This window comes from Microcaecilia unicolor, chromosome 7 (assembly GCF_901765095.1).
Source record: "Microcaecilia unicolor chromosome 7, aMicUni1.1, whole genome shotgun sequence".
In the NCBI taxonomy this organism is placed as follows: domain Eukaryota; kingdom Metazoa; phylum Chordata; class Amphibia; order Gymnophiona; family Siphonopidae; genus Microcaecilia; species Microcaecilia unicolor.
Window position 1 is genome coordinate 239,961,088 of NC_044037.1, and position 18,749 is coordinate 239,979,836.

The 18,749-nt window shown below is 41.2% G+C and overlaps 1 protein-coding gene across 1 annotated transcript in view; it reads left to right on the top strand.

The window, feature by feature from the left end:
• The window catches only part of DPP4 (dipeptidyl peptidase 4), a 187,345-nt gene that overhangs the window by 151,619 nt on the left and 16,977 nt on the right, over positions 1-18,749 (top strand). The window contains 4 exon segments of the mRNA XM_030209009.1: positions 246-315; positions 3,925-4,119; positions 5,361-5,415; positions 15,046-15,145. Of these exon segments, the coding sequence (XP_030064869.1) occupies positions 246-315; positions 3,925-4,119; positions 5,361-5,415; positions 15,046-15,145 (420 nt within the window).

Sequence of the window (18,749 nt, forward strand, 5' to 3'; positions counted from 1 at the left end):
GGACCTGTATAACATGACCCATCATTGAATATTGGGGCCTAGATCTGCCTGTAACAGTCAGATATAAAATAACACTGACTACTGCTGGCTGAATGTTGACCAGTTAGTGATCAGATTCACTAATGTGTGAAACTTGGTGATGCTTTAAACTGTGTACAATTAAGCAATAATCAAATTCATTGAATAATCCAAGGCCTTTATTTTCTGTTTGAAGCACTGATATACATATGTTTATTTACATTTAGATTTGTGGTATCAGATGACCCTGCCTCCCCATTTTGATAAATCAAAGAAATACCCACTACTTATTGATGTGTAAGTAGATTTTATTCAGTTGGTTGTTTAAAAGGCATGAATTTGACGTACAGCTCTTGCAAGACTTTTGATACTCAAAAAATGTAAATAAGAAAAGAGAAAAACATCATATAGTAAGAGTCTAATGTAAAAATGATTTTTCTCTTTTTTGTGCCTGTACCATAAAAATCTCAGTTATTTCCTCAGTCTTCAGGGTTTAAATTCAGCTGGAGCTGTCTGATAAATATTTTTATGTTTATTTGTTTATTGTATCTAATATTACCCTTTACATTATAAAACCATAAAGCTGATTAGAAAAAGTCTTACATCATACATCCAATCATACATAGAATAAAATCCAACATACATATAGTAACAAATCAACCACCCTTTTGCTTCACTTTTTCATCTCATGCCAGCAGCAAGAACTGCAAGCTTATTCAAACCACTGCTGTAGCCAGAGCCAGTATTTTGGATAGGCTCAAAGTTAACTTGGATGGGCCCTTCCCCTCCCCCCCATCTTCTCGGAGATATAAAACAAATTTACATTTTTTTCACTTACCCCACATCCCACATCTCTCCCCTCTTTCCTTTGCAGTGTCCTGACATTTGCCTTCCTGTCTATCAACCCTGTCCCTCCCCGGTGAACCTTACAGGCATCCCTGATACCTGCAGCGATTCATTTTTGCTGCTTGTGCTGGCCCCACAGGCTTCCATCTGCCACATCCTGCCAGATAGGAAACAGGCAATAAAGTCAGCGCGGCCTATAGGGCCAGTGCAAGTAGCAAAAATGAATTGATGCAGGTGCCAGGGATTTCTGTAAGGTACACTGGTGAGGGATGGGGTTCAGAGATAGGAGGGCAGATGGGACGCTGCAGAGGGGAGAGAGCAGTGCTGGATGGGCCTGAGCCAAGAATGGGTGGGCCTGGGTGGGCACAGTCCCACCCATAGCTACACCACTGATTTTAAACTTTATGAGCAAGCTGTGATGATCGTGCAATACATAAGACTGAAAGTCAATCAATGAGGTTTGAAAATGCACACTTGCAATGCCAGCAGTAAACTGTGTGGGCAGAAGAAGTGGCAGGACTGCACTGAGAGGACCCAAGAACTCCAGTTGTATGAGGACCTCCAGTGTGTCACCCTGGTAACTAGCTGTACTGTGTAGGGCCACTTCTAGCAGCAGCAGGATTACTGTGACCTTTTCCATCCTGTCCCTCATATATGATTTCATCAAAGAATGGTGGGTGGGGGAGAGAGCAGGACTCTGGGAAATAATATACACCCTGCCGAGGTTTGACAATATACACGGTGTCTGGAAAGAAATGGGACCCCAACATTTTTTCCAAATAACCCAAAAACAAATGTACTATTATTTAAAAAGTATTACTATTATTGACATGTATTACTGCAAGATGCTGTAAAAACTGGCATTTAACGAAGAAGATAAAAGTTATGATTACATTTCTGTGACAAAATAAGGCATATGGCACAACATGTTTGCTAAGGGACTTTTCTAATAAAAGATCCTACTGACCCACCTGTTTACTAAAGTTTAGCTCAAGTTATCAGCAGCAGGGCCCATTTTATTCCTATGGGCCTTGCTGCAAATAACTCGAGTTAAGTTTTTAGTAAACAACCCCCTAAATATTTAAACAATTGCAAAGTATTTTAAAACTATGTAAAGTACAGTAGATATTTTTCTGTCTCTAGAGGGCTCACAATTAAAAAAAAAAAAAAAAGCTGAGGGAGGGTCTACTGAACTACTCATTAGGCTACTCTAAAGACCTATATGCTGCTCTGTTAAGAATGTCCATAATACCTGAAAGGGAATGGGACTTGATATACTGCCTTTCTGCGATTACAATCAAAGCAGTTTTGCATATTATATACCACCACAGTTTAGTATACATTCAGGGAAATATACACTTTCACAATGTTTTTATTTATTTATTTATTTTGCTTGTATCCTTAAACTGCATGTTTATACTGCTAAATCTATTTTTATGAACTTTAAATTACAGATATATCCAGCAAGAAAATGAATGATTTTTTTTTTTAATTTTTACATTTTAAATCATATTCAAGGTTATACACTTGATCCGGGAAAGTGTTATATAGGTCACAAATCTCAAGTAATATAATATAATGTACATATTTGCTAACACTCAAGTCCACTTAGAATGGGTTCCAAGAGACAAATTGAGGAGGAATTAAAAAAGAAAAATAGTTGCAAAACTTAATCAGCACCTAGAACAGAAAATTAATATTACATTAAACTCCTTCAGATCTTTTTAAGGAAATGAATGATGTTGAATGTGAAGGATCCATAAAGACATATTTTAGTGAGTTGTATCGTTTGATACATTTATAAGGAAATCTTATAAAATACTCCTCCAAGTTGGAGAACGGCAGGTTTTAACAATAAAAATTGCTTCCGCCGTCTCTGTGTCTCTTTCGAAACATCAAGAAACAAGTTTATTTTAAGGCCCAGGAATAACTTATCCCTGTTCCTAAAGAATAATCGAAAAAGCCATTGCTTATCAGGCACTAAGGCAACAGTAGCTACCAAAGTAGCCACATTAGCTAGTTCAGTTTCGGAAGTTTCCAGAAGGGCAGTCACATCTAGAAGATCTTTTTGCTCATTTTGAGCTGATTCTTTTTGAGGCATATAGTACACCTGAGTGAAGGGAGGCAAACTTGCTTCAGGAATTTCTAGTGTTTCTTGAAGATATCTCTTTAACATGTCTATTGGTTTCACCATTTTAATCTTTGGAAAGTTTATAAATCTAAGATTATTATTCCTCATGTAGTTGTCATATATTTCCGTCTTCTCAAATTAGCTATGCCCTTTAGCATTACAGCTTGTAAATTTCCCATATCTGTGACATTTTTCTCCATAGATTCTCATTTTTCAGTTGAACATTTTATATCTAATTCAATTTTTACCATCCTGTGTTCAATTCCTACTACTTTCTCAGATATAGAGTTAGATTGTTGAGAAAAAGTTTGTATAAATTGAGAAATTAAATCCCAAAGAGAATCGAGAGTTACCTCTGCCAGCTTCTCCAACATTTTAAGAGGGGTACTCTCTATATGATCCGGTTTCTTCACAAAATCCATTTCTAGTTGCCCCGCAGATATTGTAGCAGAGCTGCTCACCTCGGGAGGCACCAACAGTCCCCCTGTCTCCCTCTCGAATTGTACGTGAGCTTTGCTCGTGGGTATCTCCTTTCCGCTCCGTGGCGGAGGCCCCATCGATCCTTCTGAGGGGGAGCTAGTCAACTGCGGCTGCGGGGGCGGAGTTCTTTGATTGGGGCTCAGTGTAACATCATGCCCCGAGCACGCCGAAACTTCCTCCATAATGCCAGCTCCTATTAGGGGTCCGCTCCCAATCTCCAAATTCTGTCCTGGGTTCCTCACAAAACGGTCCATTGGTCCTAAAGGTAATGGGGAAGGTGGCAGAGAAGTTCGAACTGCCGCCCTTCCTCGTCTTTTCGGCATTCTGAGTATCGTATATTGTGAGTTCCTCTAACTTCCTAAGTGCTGGCAGCCATCTTGGAACCCCCTGGCTTGATCGAAAATGAATGATTTTTCTCATAGTTAAAAATGCTTTTAACTTCTCTGCAGGTATGCAGGACCATGCAGCCAGAAAGTGGACCAGGTTTATCGAATTAACTGGGCTACGTATCTGGCAAGCACAGAAAAGATTATAGTGGCCAGCTTTGATGGTAGAGGAAGCTGCTATCAAGGTGACGATGTTGTGTATGCCTTGAACCGGCGGCTCGGGACATACGAAGTGGAAGATCAGATCTCAGCAGCCAGGTGAGGGAACAGTAGAACACCTTGAACATTGTTCAGTACAGCCAGGTATTGAATGAACCACAATTAAGTAAGAAAACCATCTAATGTTAGATTGGTTTTGCGGAGGAAAATATTCAGCTAAGCCCAGTCAGCTGGTTTTATGCATGAATATTTTTCTAAATCTAACTGGTCAATATAAGGAGCAATTAGGGCATAGTATATGCATACTTTTCTTTCTGTGGCTACAGGTGAATTGTCATAAAACTAAAGTAGGGGTGAACTTCTACAATGAATTTATATAAGTATATATACACTTGTCCTTTGAGAAGAACACATTTTCAAAGTTAATTGACATGCATGTATACATATTTTGTAACATATGCACATATTAATTATTTTTATTGCGCATTGGACCAGGAGTTTCTTTGCCAAATTGCATTACTGTCAAATAACGCACATTGCTGCCAGTTAACTTACATTATCCATGTGTTTTAATTGAGCAATAATGCGTATTATTGCCATAATTCCACTTAATTAATGGACCCCTTAGGTTGAAAACCATCTGGAAATAGGGAAATGCCTACTGTACCTGAAAGAAACTTGCCTCAAACAACTATTTAAAAAACTATGAACTAAATCTGAATAACAAGAATAATTTCCTCATCAGTCCATGCTGTTTTTTCTTGCACTTCATGCTTAGGCTATCATGAATACTAGCAGATATGCAGTGTCCCACCAGTAACTTCTGGACTGGCAGGACTTAAGCACTGTTGGAAGCAAAAAATTAACTCAAGAATATGGTTGAAAGCAGTTGCCATTTATTACTTTCAGCCATGTAGATGCCTGCCCTCAGTCTTACTTATCTTTCACTGCAGCACAAGAGCAGAGTGTGTACTGCGTGATATTATATTTCTACTTACACATTTATGCCATTTGTTGACATCTTTTTTTGAGCCTCAAGAATTGGCATTCTCCATTGATAGTTTGACTTAATTGAACTTGTTGACCACTGTAAGGCCCCTGACGTAGGCGGTTTTGCCAAAACACGGACCATGTCAGGTCTGATTAATAAAATTCTGAGTTGACGCCCTAACCTTGAAGGCCCCTTGTACTTTTTTTGGTTTTGTGTTTCTTTGGTGTGCTTTGGATTCCCTCTTTCACAGTTACTTATCTTTGTAACATCTTGCTCTTCATAATCATGTATTGTTTGTTAAATTTAATGGTTCTATTCAACTTGAAGCTTTTTTTTTTGTTTCCCTCAGACATTTTATAAAAATGGGTTTTGTTGATGAAAGCAGAATAGCTATTTGGGGATGGGTAAGTATTAAACTGATTTCCTACATATCACTTTTCAGTTCAGACTTTCATCTCTATGAAATATGCAGCCCATAATAGATTAGCACAGTTTTCACAATCTTTTCAAGTCCAGTGGAATTAAGTGATTTGAGTCACAATGTGGATATGAAAGAGGACTTGTAGACCAAAAAAAATAAATACGGAAATATTTGAAAGTCCCACCAGAGGCTGAGAGAACCCAAAGAAGAAGGCTATGGTGCAGTGGCGTAGCCAGACCTGAGATTTTGGGTGGGCCCAGATCTAATATGAGTGGGCACGCACTGTCTAAGTATTTTTATTTATTTTATTTTTGTTACATTTGTACCCCGCATTTTCCCACTCATGGCAGGCTCAATGTGGCTTACATAATAATATGGAATACAGAATATTGAAAGAGAAAATATAGGTTAATCATATTAGAATAATAGAAGAGATAGGTAGGTAGAGATGGGAAGAGGGAAGGGAGTAGGAGAGGTATGAGCAAGGGGTATATAATTTTTAAAAAAAATCATGCAAAATCCTTCTGATTAGAGACACAGAAGCCGGCTCACCTTGCGGAAAAGGGCTGTAAGCCTCTCCCTAGTGTTATAATACGGAGAGTTGACCCAGATGACACGAACCAGGCTCAGTATGTGGGGCAATTTGCTGGCAATCGCCTTAGCTTTTAGTGTGGCTAGCTCCTCAAAGGGCCCTTTCAGGATGGACAAGAAGGTGAGGTTGGACAGAGCCTGTATGGACCCATCCTGTATTTGATTTGACAGCTTTTTGAAGGGCGCAACATAGGAAGACTTGGAGAGCTGCAGTAGGGATTCAATCTGCTTTACTCCATCCTTGTCCAGCTGCCTGCTGAGCCCTGACAGGTCACTGCAGCGATCCCTCCAGAACTCAATCGCCTCTAAGGGTCCGGAGCTCTCTCCTGTCTCCACAGTTTCCTGTGCGCTCAGAACCTCTTTAATCTGACGTGTCCAGTGCACCATGGCAGTTTCCAGACGCTGCACCAACTCCTTGTCCTTCACTCCCAAAGTTGCAGTGACGAACGGGCGGGCAGGCGACGGTAGTAAAAGCAACAAGGAGGCAGGTTCGACTCCGTCCTTCACTTCCCTGCCCTCTCAACGTCCCACCTACCCGAAAGGAAATGATGTTAGAGGAAGGCGGGACGCAGAGGGCAGGGAAGCGAAGGACGGAGTCGAACCTGCCTCCTTGTTGTTTTTACTACCACAGCGCTGCCCGCCCGTTCGTTGCTGCGACTTCGGGTAAAAGTCACCGTTCCAGTCGTCGTCATTTGGGTGGGCCTGAGCTTTCGAATGCTTAAATTAATTGAATTCTGCCTCACATGCAAGAATGTAAATGGCACACCTAAGCACCGTTCTATAATTATGTGCTAAAATGGCTTTCGCATATAATTGCTAGAGGGGCGTTCACAGGGGAGGGGTATGGGTGGGGCATAGGCAGAGCTGACATCATACCTACTCTACTTATAGTTATTGTGCGATGGGCCTGTTATAAATGTTAGTGCCTATTCTATTGCATTCTGATCATTTATATTCCACTTATATCTTATCAGATTCAAAGCGGTTTACAAAAGAGCATCAACATATACTGTTGAGAATTTTAGAAATCTACACTAACCTAAAGTAACACAATTATAGATATAGATACATAGATACTTATGAAATGGAAAAACTTAAGACTTTATAGAACAGTGAATAAATAGGGTTCTAATCTGAATAGGGATATCTTCCCAAATTTTGCTCGATTTAAAGATTAAGAAACCATCCAAAATTTATTTAAAAGGAATATACTTAATGGATGGAAAACTCAAATGCATGCTGATGCTGGGTTACACTAGTATTCTAGAAAGGAAACAGGTTTGTAAAATTACAGATGCTCGGAAAGGAGCTCCTACACATTTAAGAGCCACAGCTGTGAAGTGTGGCAAGCAGAGCACATGTGCTGGTCTGGGCTTAAGCATCTGCCAGTAGTGACAGTTTTCTGAAGAACACCTAAATAGGTCTAAAGGCAAAACAGTATTCCTGGCATAGTGTTTGGGGAACAATGGATTAGAGGTGTGTGCCAGTGTAACCTGCCTCTTGCTGATCCACAGTTAGTTGGGCCGTAGCTCCAGACCACCTCCAGACTCTAGCCCCACGTACCCACCAAAAGGTCCAAGCCGCCCCTCACTCCTCTCCACCTCCCATATGGCCCTAGACCCCTTAAGGGCCTACCATCTTAAATATTGGTGGTACAGGGGGTCATTGGGCAGGAGCAATGCCCAGTCACTCCTGCCTAGTCCAGCGCTATCCATGAAATGACGCCCTAGCGGTAGTCTCATGTGACTACTGCTAGGGGTCATGCTTACTGTATGACTGCAGTTAAGTATCTAGTGCAATCAATAGAATTTGGTAGAATTCTGTTTGTATGTCCTCTTTTTACACTGGCTTTCCTTTTACACTGGTTTAACTCCCTACCAAAGGGATCCTAGTCATTCTGGTTCTATAATTAGGAACTTGAGGTTCTGCCAGTACTTGAGAACCTGGAAGTACAAGTCTAAAGAAGAAGCATGACTTATGCCAGAACTGATCCTTTAAACTAGGGAGCTGACGGGTCAGTGGTTAATGGAAGACAAAGCCCTGTCAAAGCATGGTTCTGTCCTACGTGAATCATACTCTTCCCTTTAAAGGAAAGGAAAAAGGATCCAAGATGGCCGCGCTCTGCTAGGATGCTCTGAGCCTCGCTCCTACACTCTACATAGAAATGCCTAAATGAAGAGGGAAATTAGCGGGCAGCTTCCCCGCTTCCACCCCCTTTACCTGGTCCCATTGACCGCTTTATGAGGCCACGAGGAGTTGTACAGGAGGGCGGAACGCCTCCTCTAGGGAATGCCAGCGAATGGGAGATATCGGCTTCCTCTGGTCTTGAAACAACTTTGAGCCCCGCTGCACGAACTCCACCTCCCCAGCCAATCGGCGCAAGCTCCTTCCTCTCTGACCCGACGGGGTCCCCCTCGGAAGAAGGCAAGGGCCCAGAAGAACGTTGGGGAGAAGCGTCATTTTCATCTGAGGAAGGAATGGAGGGCAGTTTGCCCATAGAGTCGCCGCGGAACGTGGGGAGAGGAGCTGAGGGACCAAGTGAGAGCCATGAACAGTCTTCAATAGGGTTTGAACTTCCTAAAGAGTTAGTGGTCAAACCAAAAGAAGTGACCTTAGATGTTTTGTGGAATTTAATGTCTAATCTGGGGCAAATTTTCCTTAAGCAGAGTATTGACGTTTTACCGAAAGTAAAGTCTAGGCAAGTTGACTTGCAAAAAAAAGAGGAAGAGATTAAAATGTTAAATGATAAAATGAAAAAAATGGATCAGAGGATTATGAAGTTGGAAACGCTACAAACTACGATGATAAAAGATGTGACGAATCTCAGGCAAAAAGCCGAGGTGTTTGATAACTATACTAAAAATCATAACCTGAGATTTGTCAATTTTCCCAGAATACAAAATGTTCTTCCTCTAGAGATATTAAAACGTTATTTCCGTGAAGTTTTGAACATTTCAGAAAAGGATTTTCCACCTTTTTCTCAAGTATACTACATCCCAGAGAAGAACTTGAATCAAGAGACTGAAAAACCGATTGATGTTTCTCTTTTGCTTGAGACTTCTGACACTGAGTTAGCGACAGCCGCTACTTTGGTGGTGACTTTCGCATTATTACCTGACAAAAATTGGATTTTCCGATTGTTTTTCCGGAATAAGGAGAAATTCTTTCTAGGTTTGAGTAATGTTATTTCCTGATGTCTCTAAAGAGACACGGTGATGGAGGAAACAATTTTTGCTCCTTAGGACTGAAATTTTGCACCTGGGGGGGTATCTTCTTTTTAAGATACCCCTGCAAGTGCATAGTAAGGCTTGGGGGAAGAAATATGTATTTACTGAACCTGAGCATGTATCATCACTTATAGCCTCAGCCAAAATGGAGAAGCATTAATGAAATTGTACAACTTTTTAGCAGAGAAAGAAATTTCCTCTCACATAGTTCCTATCATGTTATTTTCTCCCTTAGATTTTCCAAAATCTTGGATCTCCATTTATGGACTTGAGTATCTAGTAACCTATGAAATTGTACATTTTATTTACTTTTTCTTTTTAAAAATTCTTAATTAATTGATACTTTCCTAAGCAAGATATCTCTTGTAAAGATTGGTTAAATGAATAAATAATAAAATAAAATAAAAAAAAGAAAGGAAAAAGAGGGACTAGGGAGAGGGAGGAGGACTAATGGGGTCCAGGTTCATAAACAAATTGAACTATGGAATTGTACAAAAATTTTCCTATAACCCATGATATGACCCCGTTTTAAAAACGTAAATACAGATCGTAGTCAACCAGCAAATTCCAGACCTATAGCCAGCATTCCTAAACTGGCTAAAATGTCTGAAGCCATTGTAGCAGAGTTTTAAACCAATTATTTAGAGTTCCATCACTGTCTTAGCGCATGTCAGTTTGGTACAGGGCTCACCATAGCACCGAATCAACATTGCTTTATTTAGTAACTGATGCTAAAATCTCTTTGTCTAAGGGGATATCTTTGTTATTGCTACAATTTAATCTCACGGCTGCCTTTCAAACAGTACATCATAATAGTCTACAATCGGGCTCATTTTCAAAAGAGAAAAACGTCTAAAAAGTGGCATAAAGCAGCATTTGGATGTTTTTCTCACAAAAAAATATCCAAATCAGTATTTTCAAAACCTATTTTTAGACATTTTTCTTTGAAGTCCGACAGAAGTGCATCCAAATATCAAGGGGGCCTCAAATGTTATGCTCAGATCCATTGGAACAGCATGCAGGTCCCTGGAGTAGTCTAGTGTTGGGTGCAGTGCACTGCAGACAGGTGGACCCAGGCCCATACCTCCTCCTACCTGTTAAACTTGTGGAGGAAACTGTGAGCCCTCCAAAACTACTACTACTACTACTATTTAGCATTTCTATAGCGCTACAAGGTGTACGCAGCGCTGCACAAACATAGAAGAAAGACAGTCCCTGCTCAAAGAGCTTACAATCTAATAGACAAAAAAAATAAATAAAGTAAGCAAATCAAATCAATTAATGTGAACGGGAAGGAAGAGAGGAGGGTAGGTGGAGGTGAGTGGTTACAAGTGGTTACGAGTCAAAAGCAATGTTAAAGAGGTGGGCTTTCAGTCTAGATTTAAAGGTGGCCAAGGATGGGGCAAGACGTAGGGGCTCAGGAAGTTTATTCCAGGCATAGGGTGCAGCGAGACAGAAGGCACGAAGTCTGGAGTTGGCAGTAGTGGAGAAGTGAACAGATAAGAAACTCACTGTACCCACATATAGGTGCCCCCTTCACCCATAAGGGCTATGGTAGTGGTGTACAGTTGGGGTAGTGGGTTTTGGGGTGGGTTTTTTGGGGGCTTAGCAGACAAGGTAAAGGAGCAATGGTCAGATGTGTACCTGGGAGCATTTTATAAAGTCCACTGCAGTGCCCCCTAGGGTGCCCTATTGCTTTCTTGGGATGTCAGGGGGACCAGTGTACTAAAAATGCTGGTGCCTCCTACATCCCAATGGCTGTGTTTTGCACTTGGACTTTTTTTTTTTTTTTTTCGAAAATGGACCACAACATAAAATGTCCAAATCACAAAACCTTCAATTTTTGAAAACAAAAATAAGACATTTTTCTTGTTTGAAAATGACCTCCTTTGCTATTCAGATTCTGGATGTTTTTTGCAAAACGTCCAAAATCGGACTTAGATGTCATATCGAACATGCCTCTCTTTATAAACTAAGTTGAATTGGTATTTCAGGTTATGTTTTGAAGTGGTTTGATGAATTCTTATTTCATAGGGTTTATAAAGATGGCTGACAATTTATCAGAGAGCTGGACTCCCCCTTTGACCCCATACTTTTTAATATGTGTATATGTCTTCTTTTGAATCTGGTTTATATCTCTGAATAAACAAAAACCAACAAAAGTGGAGAAACTAGATCAGCTACGTGGAAAAAAAGTGTATAAATAGCAAAAAAGTAGCAAGATCAACACGACACTTCCAAAACCCCGTGGAGGCGAGTAATCAAAATGCTTTATTGGATAAAAGTTAAAATACTCAACACAGAGCCATGTTTTGGTGAAAAAACGCCTGCTTCAGGAGTCTGTTTGTTGTGTAAGCCAATGTATGAAATACCATAAGCAAGGTAGCCAAATTGCTGCCTCAGCGTTTTTTACTCAGCACCAGTGCGGTTGTTTGCTTTTCCAGCTTTGTTTTTTTAAGCTTAAGCTTGGCACCTCAATCTGTCAATAGGCTTTCTAAAGGCTTGATTTGGCTGCCTTGCTTATGGTGTTTTATACATCGGCTTACACAACAAACAGACTCCTGAAGCAGGCGTTTTTTCGCCGAAACACGGCTCTGTGTCGCGTGTTTTTAACTTTTATCCAATAAAGCATTTATATCTCTGAATGCCAAATTTTATTCTTATGCTGGTGATATGCCTTTTCTGGTTCCTGTTGATCCTGACTACTCAGGTAAGGCTTAACACAGTTGAACTGTTTAATCATATGCATGGTTTTAAACTTAATAAAGACAAAAGTAAATTACTGCTGTAACAGAATGACCCATTATACTCATTGAACAGCTAACATTATTGGGTGGTTTGACACTAAGGGGGTCTTTTACTAAGGTGCACTAGCATTTTTAGCTCGTGCTAAAAATCAGCTGGCTCTAAACACTGAGATGCCCATAATGGGTGTCTCGGCATTTAGGGCCAGCTGATTTTTAGCATGAGCTAAAAATGCTAGTGCACCTTAGTAAAAGACCCCCCCCCCCCCTAAATGTTGCTAAATCTTCTAAAGTTCTTGTTTTTTAATTAGACACCACTTTTTCTTTTGATCAATTTAATCATGTGGTACGCTTTGCTTTTTAAAAACTTTGTCAGCTTTCTACAATTGGGATCTGTTTTTGGAAAAAACATTTTGTTATATTAGTTCAGGTTTTAGTTTTATGTTCATTAGATTATTTTAACAATCTATACAGTTCTCTCACGATGAAATTATTCAAAATTCAAACTCTTCAGAATACGGCTGTAAGATTGATTTATTGTCTAAAGAAATTTGATAGAGTGACCCCTTCATTGATTAAACTTCATTAGCTGCCTATACAAGCTCATATCATTTACAAGCTTACCTGCTTAGTATTTAAAATATTTTATGGTTCCACTTCAGAGTATTTACCTAATTTGGGCCCTGTTTACTAAAGTGCGCTAACGATTTTAGCACGCACTAAATGCTAGAGACAACCATGAGTGTCTCTAGCGTTTAGCGTGTGGTAATTTTTAGCTCATGCTAAAAATGCTAGCATGCCTATAGCGCAGCTTAGTAAACAAGGCCCTAACTGTCATTTTCTCAGGTTGCAGACGTTTGCTCTATTTCTCCCCCCTCTTTGGGAGTTTGATATAGGAGAGCACTGGAGGTTTCCTTTTATAAGGCGATTCAGATATGGCAGTGCCTCCCAACTGATTTGAAATTTTCATTTTCCTACTATTCTTTTAGGAGAAATTTAAAGACTTACCTGTTCAGAAAGTTTTTATTTTGATCTTCTGTGAGTCATTCACAGTATTTTGTGATCTGCTTTGAACCTTCACTTGAGTTGGCAGAATACAAGTACCATATCTGTCTATCTTAAATAACAGTCTCATTAGAAAAAAAAATAGAGGGGCCCTTTTACTAAGCTGTGAAAGCATCTAGGTGTGCCCAACGCGCGCCAGAATGAAGTTACCGCATGGCTACCGCGTGGCTCTTGCAGTAATTTCATTTTTGGCGTATGTCCAATACGCACGGCCAAAAAATATTTTTTATTTTCTGCCGTGCATATCGGACACGTGCCAAGTGGCATTTGGGCTGCATAGGTCATTACCGCCTGGTTACCGCATAAGACTTTACTGCTAGGTCAATGACCCAAAATGGACACGCAGCAATTTTCATTTTGCTGCATGTCCATTTTCATCGAAAATTTTTAAAATGGCCTGTGTGCCCAAAACCTGCGCCTGCACTACCGCAGGCCATTTTCAGTGCACCTTAGTAAAAGGACCCCAGAGACTCCTTGCTGGGAGAAATGGAGGATAAGATGCACTTAAGAATATATTATACCTTATTAAGCTTATTTTCCAAAAAGAAAGAAGGTATTTGAGATTGTCAGTGGTCTGTCTATATCTATGTCCCTTAAGAACATTTGTGTTTGATGTCTTATCCACACCATATTTTCAGGATGTGTCAGAAGTAGTTCAATTCAATTCAAATCAATTCTTGTATACCACTAATATCCCCTTTCCAGGGTTCAGTGCGGTTTACATTCTAGGTGAGACAAAAGCAAATAGTGTTAGTGTGAGGTTTGAGAAACATTAGAGACCATTGGATTAATACATGAAACTAAAAACATTAAGGAAAGGATAATGGATGATACTAGAGGTAGAAGTCATAATAGACTGTTGACTGAGCAGTGGTAAAATAACACATTTAACAGCACGCTAATCTAATGCAGGAGTCAAGTTAGTAGCTGCCACAGTAAGTGTATTCAACCAAGCGAGCTACATTATTCCTTGCAAATTAATGTATGCTTTGAGCTGGTGTTATTTTTACTCCCTGGGAGCATCAAGCTACCGATGCTCCTGGGGAATTATTTAAAGGGGCAGGTGAATAAAACAATCATTCCCAGTGTCCTGGTCTCCACCCTCAGCAGATTCCCACAACCTCTGATCCCTCCCATGGCAGATACCCCTGCACAAAACCCTCTGTGGCATGACTCCCCGCCCCCCCCCCCCCCCCAACACACATACACACACACACACACAAGATGTTCAAAGTTAAATTTAATCCAATTCAGTGGCATAGCTACATGGGGCCAGGGGGGCCTGGGTCCCCCAACCAAATTTCCTCTGGGCCACAGGTTTTTCTGGTGGGGGTCCCCAAACCTCACCAGCTGAAGCCTTGTCCAGCGCTACTGCATTGCCTGCCCTGCTCTCTCCTCCTCCTCACATCCTGTACACTCCTGTTAGTGAAACTGAGCAGTTTCACTAAAAGGACCATGCAGAACGTGAGGGGGGAGAGAGAGCAGCGCAGGCAATGCGGCGGCGCCAAAGACCGGTGCAGGAGAAGGCTTCAGCTGGCAGGGGTTGGGGACCCCCACCAGCCAAGGTATTTGCTACAGCAGTGGGGGAGGGGAGTGGCAGGGCGGGTGGGGGCGGCGGAGGGCAGCAAACCAAAATGTGCCCCCACCTTGGTCTCTGGCCCCCTCCCACCACAAGGTCTGGCTACACCCCTGATTCCATTGTATTCTTGAATACCGCTAATATCCCCTTTCCAGGGTTCAGTGCAGTTTACATTCTAGGTGAGACAAAAGCAGATAATAAAAGTGACAGAAAAAAATAGCTTAAAATATTCAGTAATCTACTGTGGGGTAGCGTTTTAACTATGTCAGTATTCTGACATGACTTTATTAACTTGCTTATTCAGGAAGAGAAAAGGGCATTAGTGAGTAGGTAGATACATACAAGCTGAGAGTGAAAGTTTTACTACTCTTTTTTCTCATGGACATCATCTGATTACTTCCCTTTAGTCCTATGGTGGATACGTAACTTCAATGGTGCTTGGAAGTGATAGTGGAGTGTTTAAGTGTGGAATCGCTGTAGCACCTGTTTCACGCTGGCAATATTATGGTATGTATTTGTTTTTTTTTTAAATCATGGACTGTGCACCCTTTCAAAAATTGAAATTGTGCATAGTTTTGCTTTGAAAAATTCCAAAAATGCACAATACATGTGGACTCTAGTGCCTGCTTTTTCAGCAGGTAGAATTTTGTCTGAAAAGTATGTGTGATGACTTGAATATGAACTTTATATGGGTAATTTTCTTCTCCTGACATGGTTTAGAGTTTTGGTTAGCAAGATTGGCAAATAGATTTCCATAGATTGTATATGTCCAAATTTTGACTTTTCTCCAAGCTGCTTCTGCTAAAACTTTTTATAAGATTTTTCATACTACGAGCTTTCCAGCCCCTACTCTTGATATAGGACAGGGTATATAATATCTTTTACACTGACGTAGAATCCATTGCTAATATTGATTCTAATGGATCTTTGTTGAATTTTAGTCCCCTCTCTCTCTATTCAAACCTAATTTCTGACAAGAGCTGATACCTAGAGCGCTGAGCTTGACAACCAGCGGTGCTTGGTCCAAATTCCCCTGCTGCACCATATGATCTTGGACAAGTCATTTAACTCTCCATTACCTCAATTCCAGACTTGGAGTTCTCCTGGAACAGGAATATACCTAGTGTACCTGAATGTAACTCACCTTGAGCTACTACCGAAATCAGTGTGAGCAAACTCCAAATTAATAAATAAACTGTCAGATGGCATTGCAGTATTAAGCATGGGTTAGGGCACCATCCCGTGTTAAAGGGCTCTAACTCTGGCTTCAGTGCCAAACACAGCAATAAATAGGTCACCTTGGGGTCCATTTTCAAAGGCGCACTAGCGTTTTTAGAGCACGCTAATCATTAGCACGTGCTAAAAATTCTACCTCGCCTTTATAAAAGACCCCCTTATGTTGCATAGTAATGAAATGCAAATGTATGTAAAGCATCCCATTGATATGTAAATGCTATATTGTGGCTTTGTGGTGTGCAAACTGCAGCCTGATGCTACTGAGCTTGAATCTTAAAAGGGCCAGCATTTGTTATTAAAAGATATGGCTGGTGTACCTTCCCCCATACCAGGCAGAAAACCCCTCTTGGGTTTCCCTCTATCATCAACCCTACTGTGCCTGCCTAACCAGCCTCTGCAAATTCTAAGGACCCCCCTTAGTGGCCGATCTCCCCACACTCAATTGTCCCTTCACCTACCTGATTCTGCTCCTGGTAGTAACCTCTCCTGTAGCCTCCCTTTGGGTCTTACCTTACAGGGCATATGGAAATATGTCCCTTAGCAGTAGAACTGCAAAACTACCACTAGTTGTCACTGGCACCATTTTGGAAAAGGTGCCAGTGAGGGCAGGAGCAACTAGGGATAGCTGCTGCTTGCACCACTAGATACCTGGAATTTACTGTAAAGTAGGTTTTGGAGGGGTGACTTGGGGAGGGGGCCTGGGGTTCAGAAGGGGGAGAGGATATTGCATGTGAGGGGGGATTGGCCACTAGGAAAGGCCCTTGGGTTTGGAGGGGCTGGTTGGGAGAAAGTCCAAGAGGGGCTTTTTGCCTGGAGGGGGTGTCTTCCCCTTTAAGAGACAGCCCAGTAGCATTAGCCACAGCTTGGTAGCCCAGTGCTCCTGGATGAAACAATAACACTGCTTGCAAGGTGACTCACAAGCAGCATTATTTTTTTCCCATGGGAATCAGCAGCCTGTGATACTGAGATACTGCAGGTTGGTGACTCCCATAATAATTCTAGATGTGGTAAAAGCCCACCTTTTACCGCACTTTGATAACTTCCCCCATTGTGACTGAGGGCAAACCTCAACCTGCTGATTTCTCTAAATCTAAAGCTTCATTTATGTGGGTTTAATTTATACTTAACAGTTAGGGTAGGCAGATATCTCTACAGCAGGGTTTCTCAAATCCATCCTGTGCAGTGCACACCTCACAGCCAGTTGGTTTTCAGAATATCCACAATGGATATGCATGAAATCAATCCGCATGCACTGGAGATTCAGTATATAGAAATTGATCTCATTCATATTCAGAACTACCAAGGTACCCAGTTGTAAAAGGGAGATTTTAAACCAGTCGGATTTCAGACAACTTTATCCTGATGCATTATGGGACCTGCAGCACTGATTTCAATGGGTAGAATCAAGAGCCACAGATATCACGCTGCTTTTTGGATGTAAGTTCAAAACCAGGATTGTCCAAAAAGTCACCTTTCTGGCATCTCTGCTTATTCATTGTGAGTATTCTTGAAAGCCCAACTGATTGTAGAATTAAAATCTGTAATTGAGGTAATATGCATTAATGCACATTAACATGTGAACATGAGTAGCCATACTGGGTCAGACCAATGGTCCATCTAACCCAGTATCCTGTTTTCCAAACAGTGGCCAAGCCAGGTCACAAATACCTGGCAGAAACCCAAATCGTGGCAACAGTCCATACTACAGATCCCAGGTCAAGCAGTTGGTTCCCATGTCAGTCTCAATAGCAGACTATTGACTTTTCCTCCCGGAATTTGTCCAACCCTTTTTTAAACCTTTCCACCTCCTCCGGCAAAGAGTTTCAGAGCTTAACTATTTGTTGAGTGAAAAAATATTTCCTCCTATTTGTTTTAATGTGTTCTTTCGAGTTATGTACAAAGTAGGTGAATAGTTCCCACTGAGAATGATGAGGCATTTTTATTCAATATGCCTGCAGTTGCATTAATATACATTAACTGGTTACCATGTTAGTACATTGTACCTTAACGTTGTACTGGGGACAATGGCAGGTGCAGTGACTTGTTCCAGATCTCAAGGAGCATCAGCAGGGGAAGTGACTTTAAACTCTATAATAGGTTTCCTTGATTCTCAGCCTGCAGCTGTAACCACTGGCTTCATGGCTTGCTCCTCCATTCTATGCGCTTGCTTTCCAGGAAGCGTAACAAGCAGATTTCCTTTGCAGATCCATCCATTACATTCTTTCAATTCAATTTTATTTTCCTGGAATTGCCAGCAAAATCACAGCATTTCCAAATGGTATGTTATTTTTAAAAATGATGCATAATATAAAATTCTGAGTGGAAATATGAATGTCTTTTAATTTGCTCAGCCTTCAGGTGTACATAGTAATTGTGCTTTTCAGTACGTTTGACAATTTTGTTAGCATCGTTCATTAAAAATAATTGTGAATCAGTTTTCATATAATGTATCTCACTCGCTCGCTCACCTGCAGGCCAATGCTCAAAGGTTTGCAGTTGAATCAAATTCTACCTAGTGCGGCAAAATTGCCGCGGCATGCTCAATAATTAGCTGCTCACTACTCTACGCTAATTTTCCTGTCAGTGGCTGAGTGCTGACTTTTAAGAAAAAGCATGCCACGGTTCCTTACCTGACCTAAACCCCTTCTCTATCAATAACCCCACCCCTGTTCCGGGCCCGGCCGAGCATCACCCCCGCCCGAACATCGGGCCAATCCCCGTGAACAACCAACCTCTCTAACCTTGGGGAAAAAAATGATTGGTGGTCCCTCCCAGCCCTTCACAAAAGGCCCTGGTGGTTCAGTAGACCCCTGACTCCCCACCCCCCAAAATTTAGAAAAAGCCCTGGTGGCCTACCCCACTGACTCTTTCATCC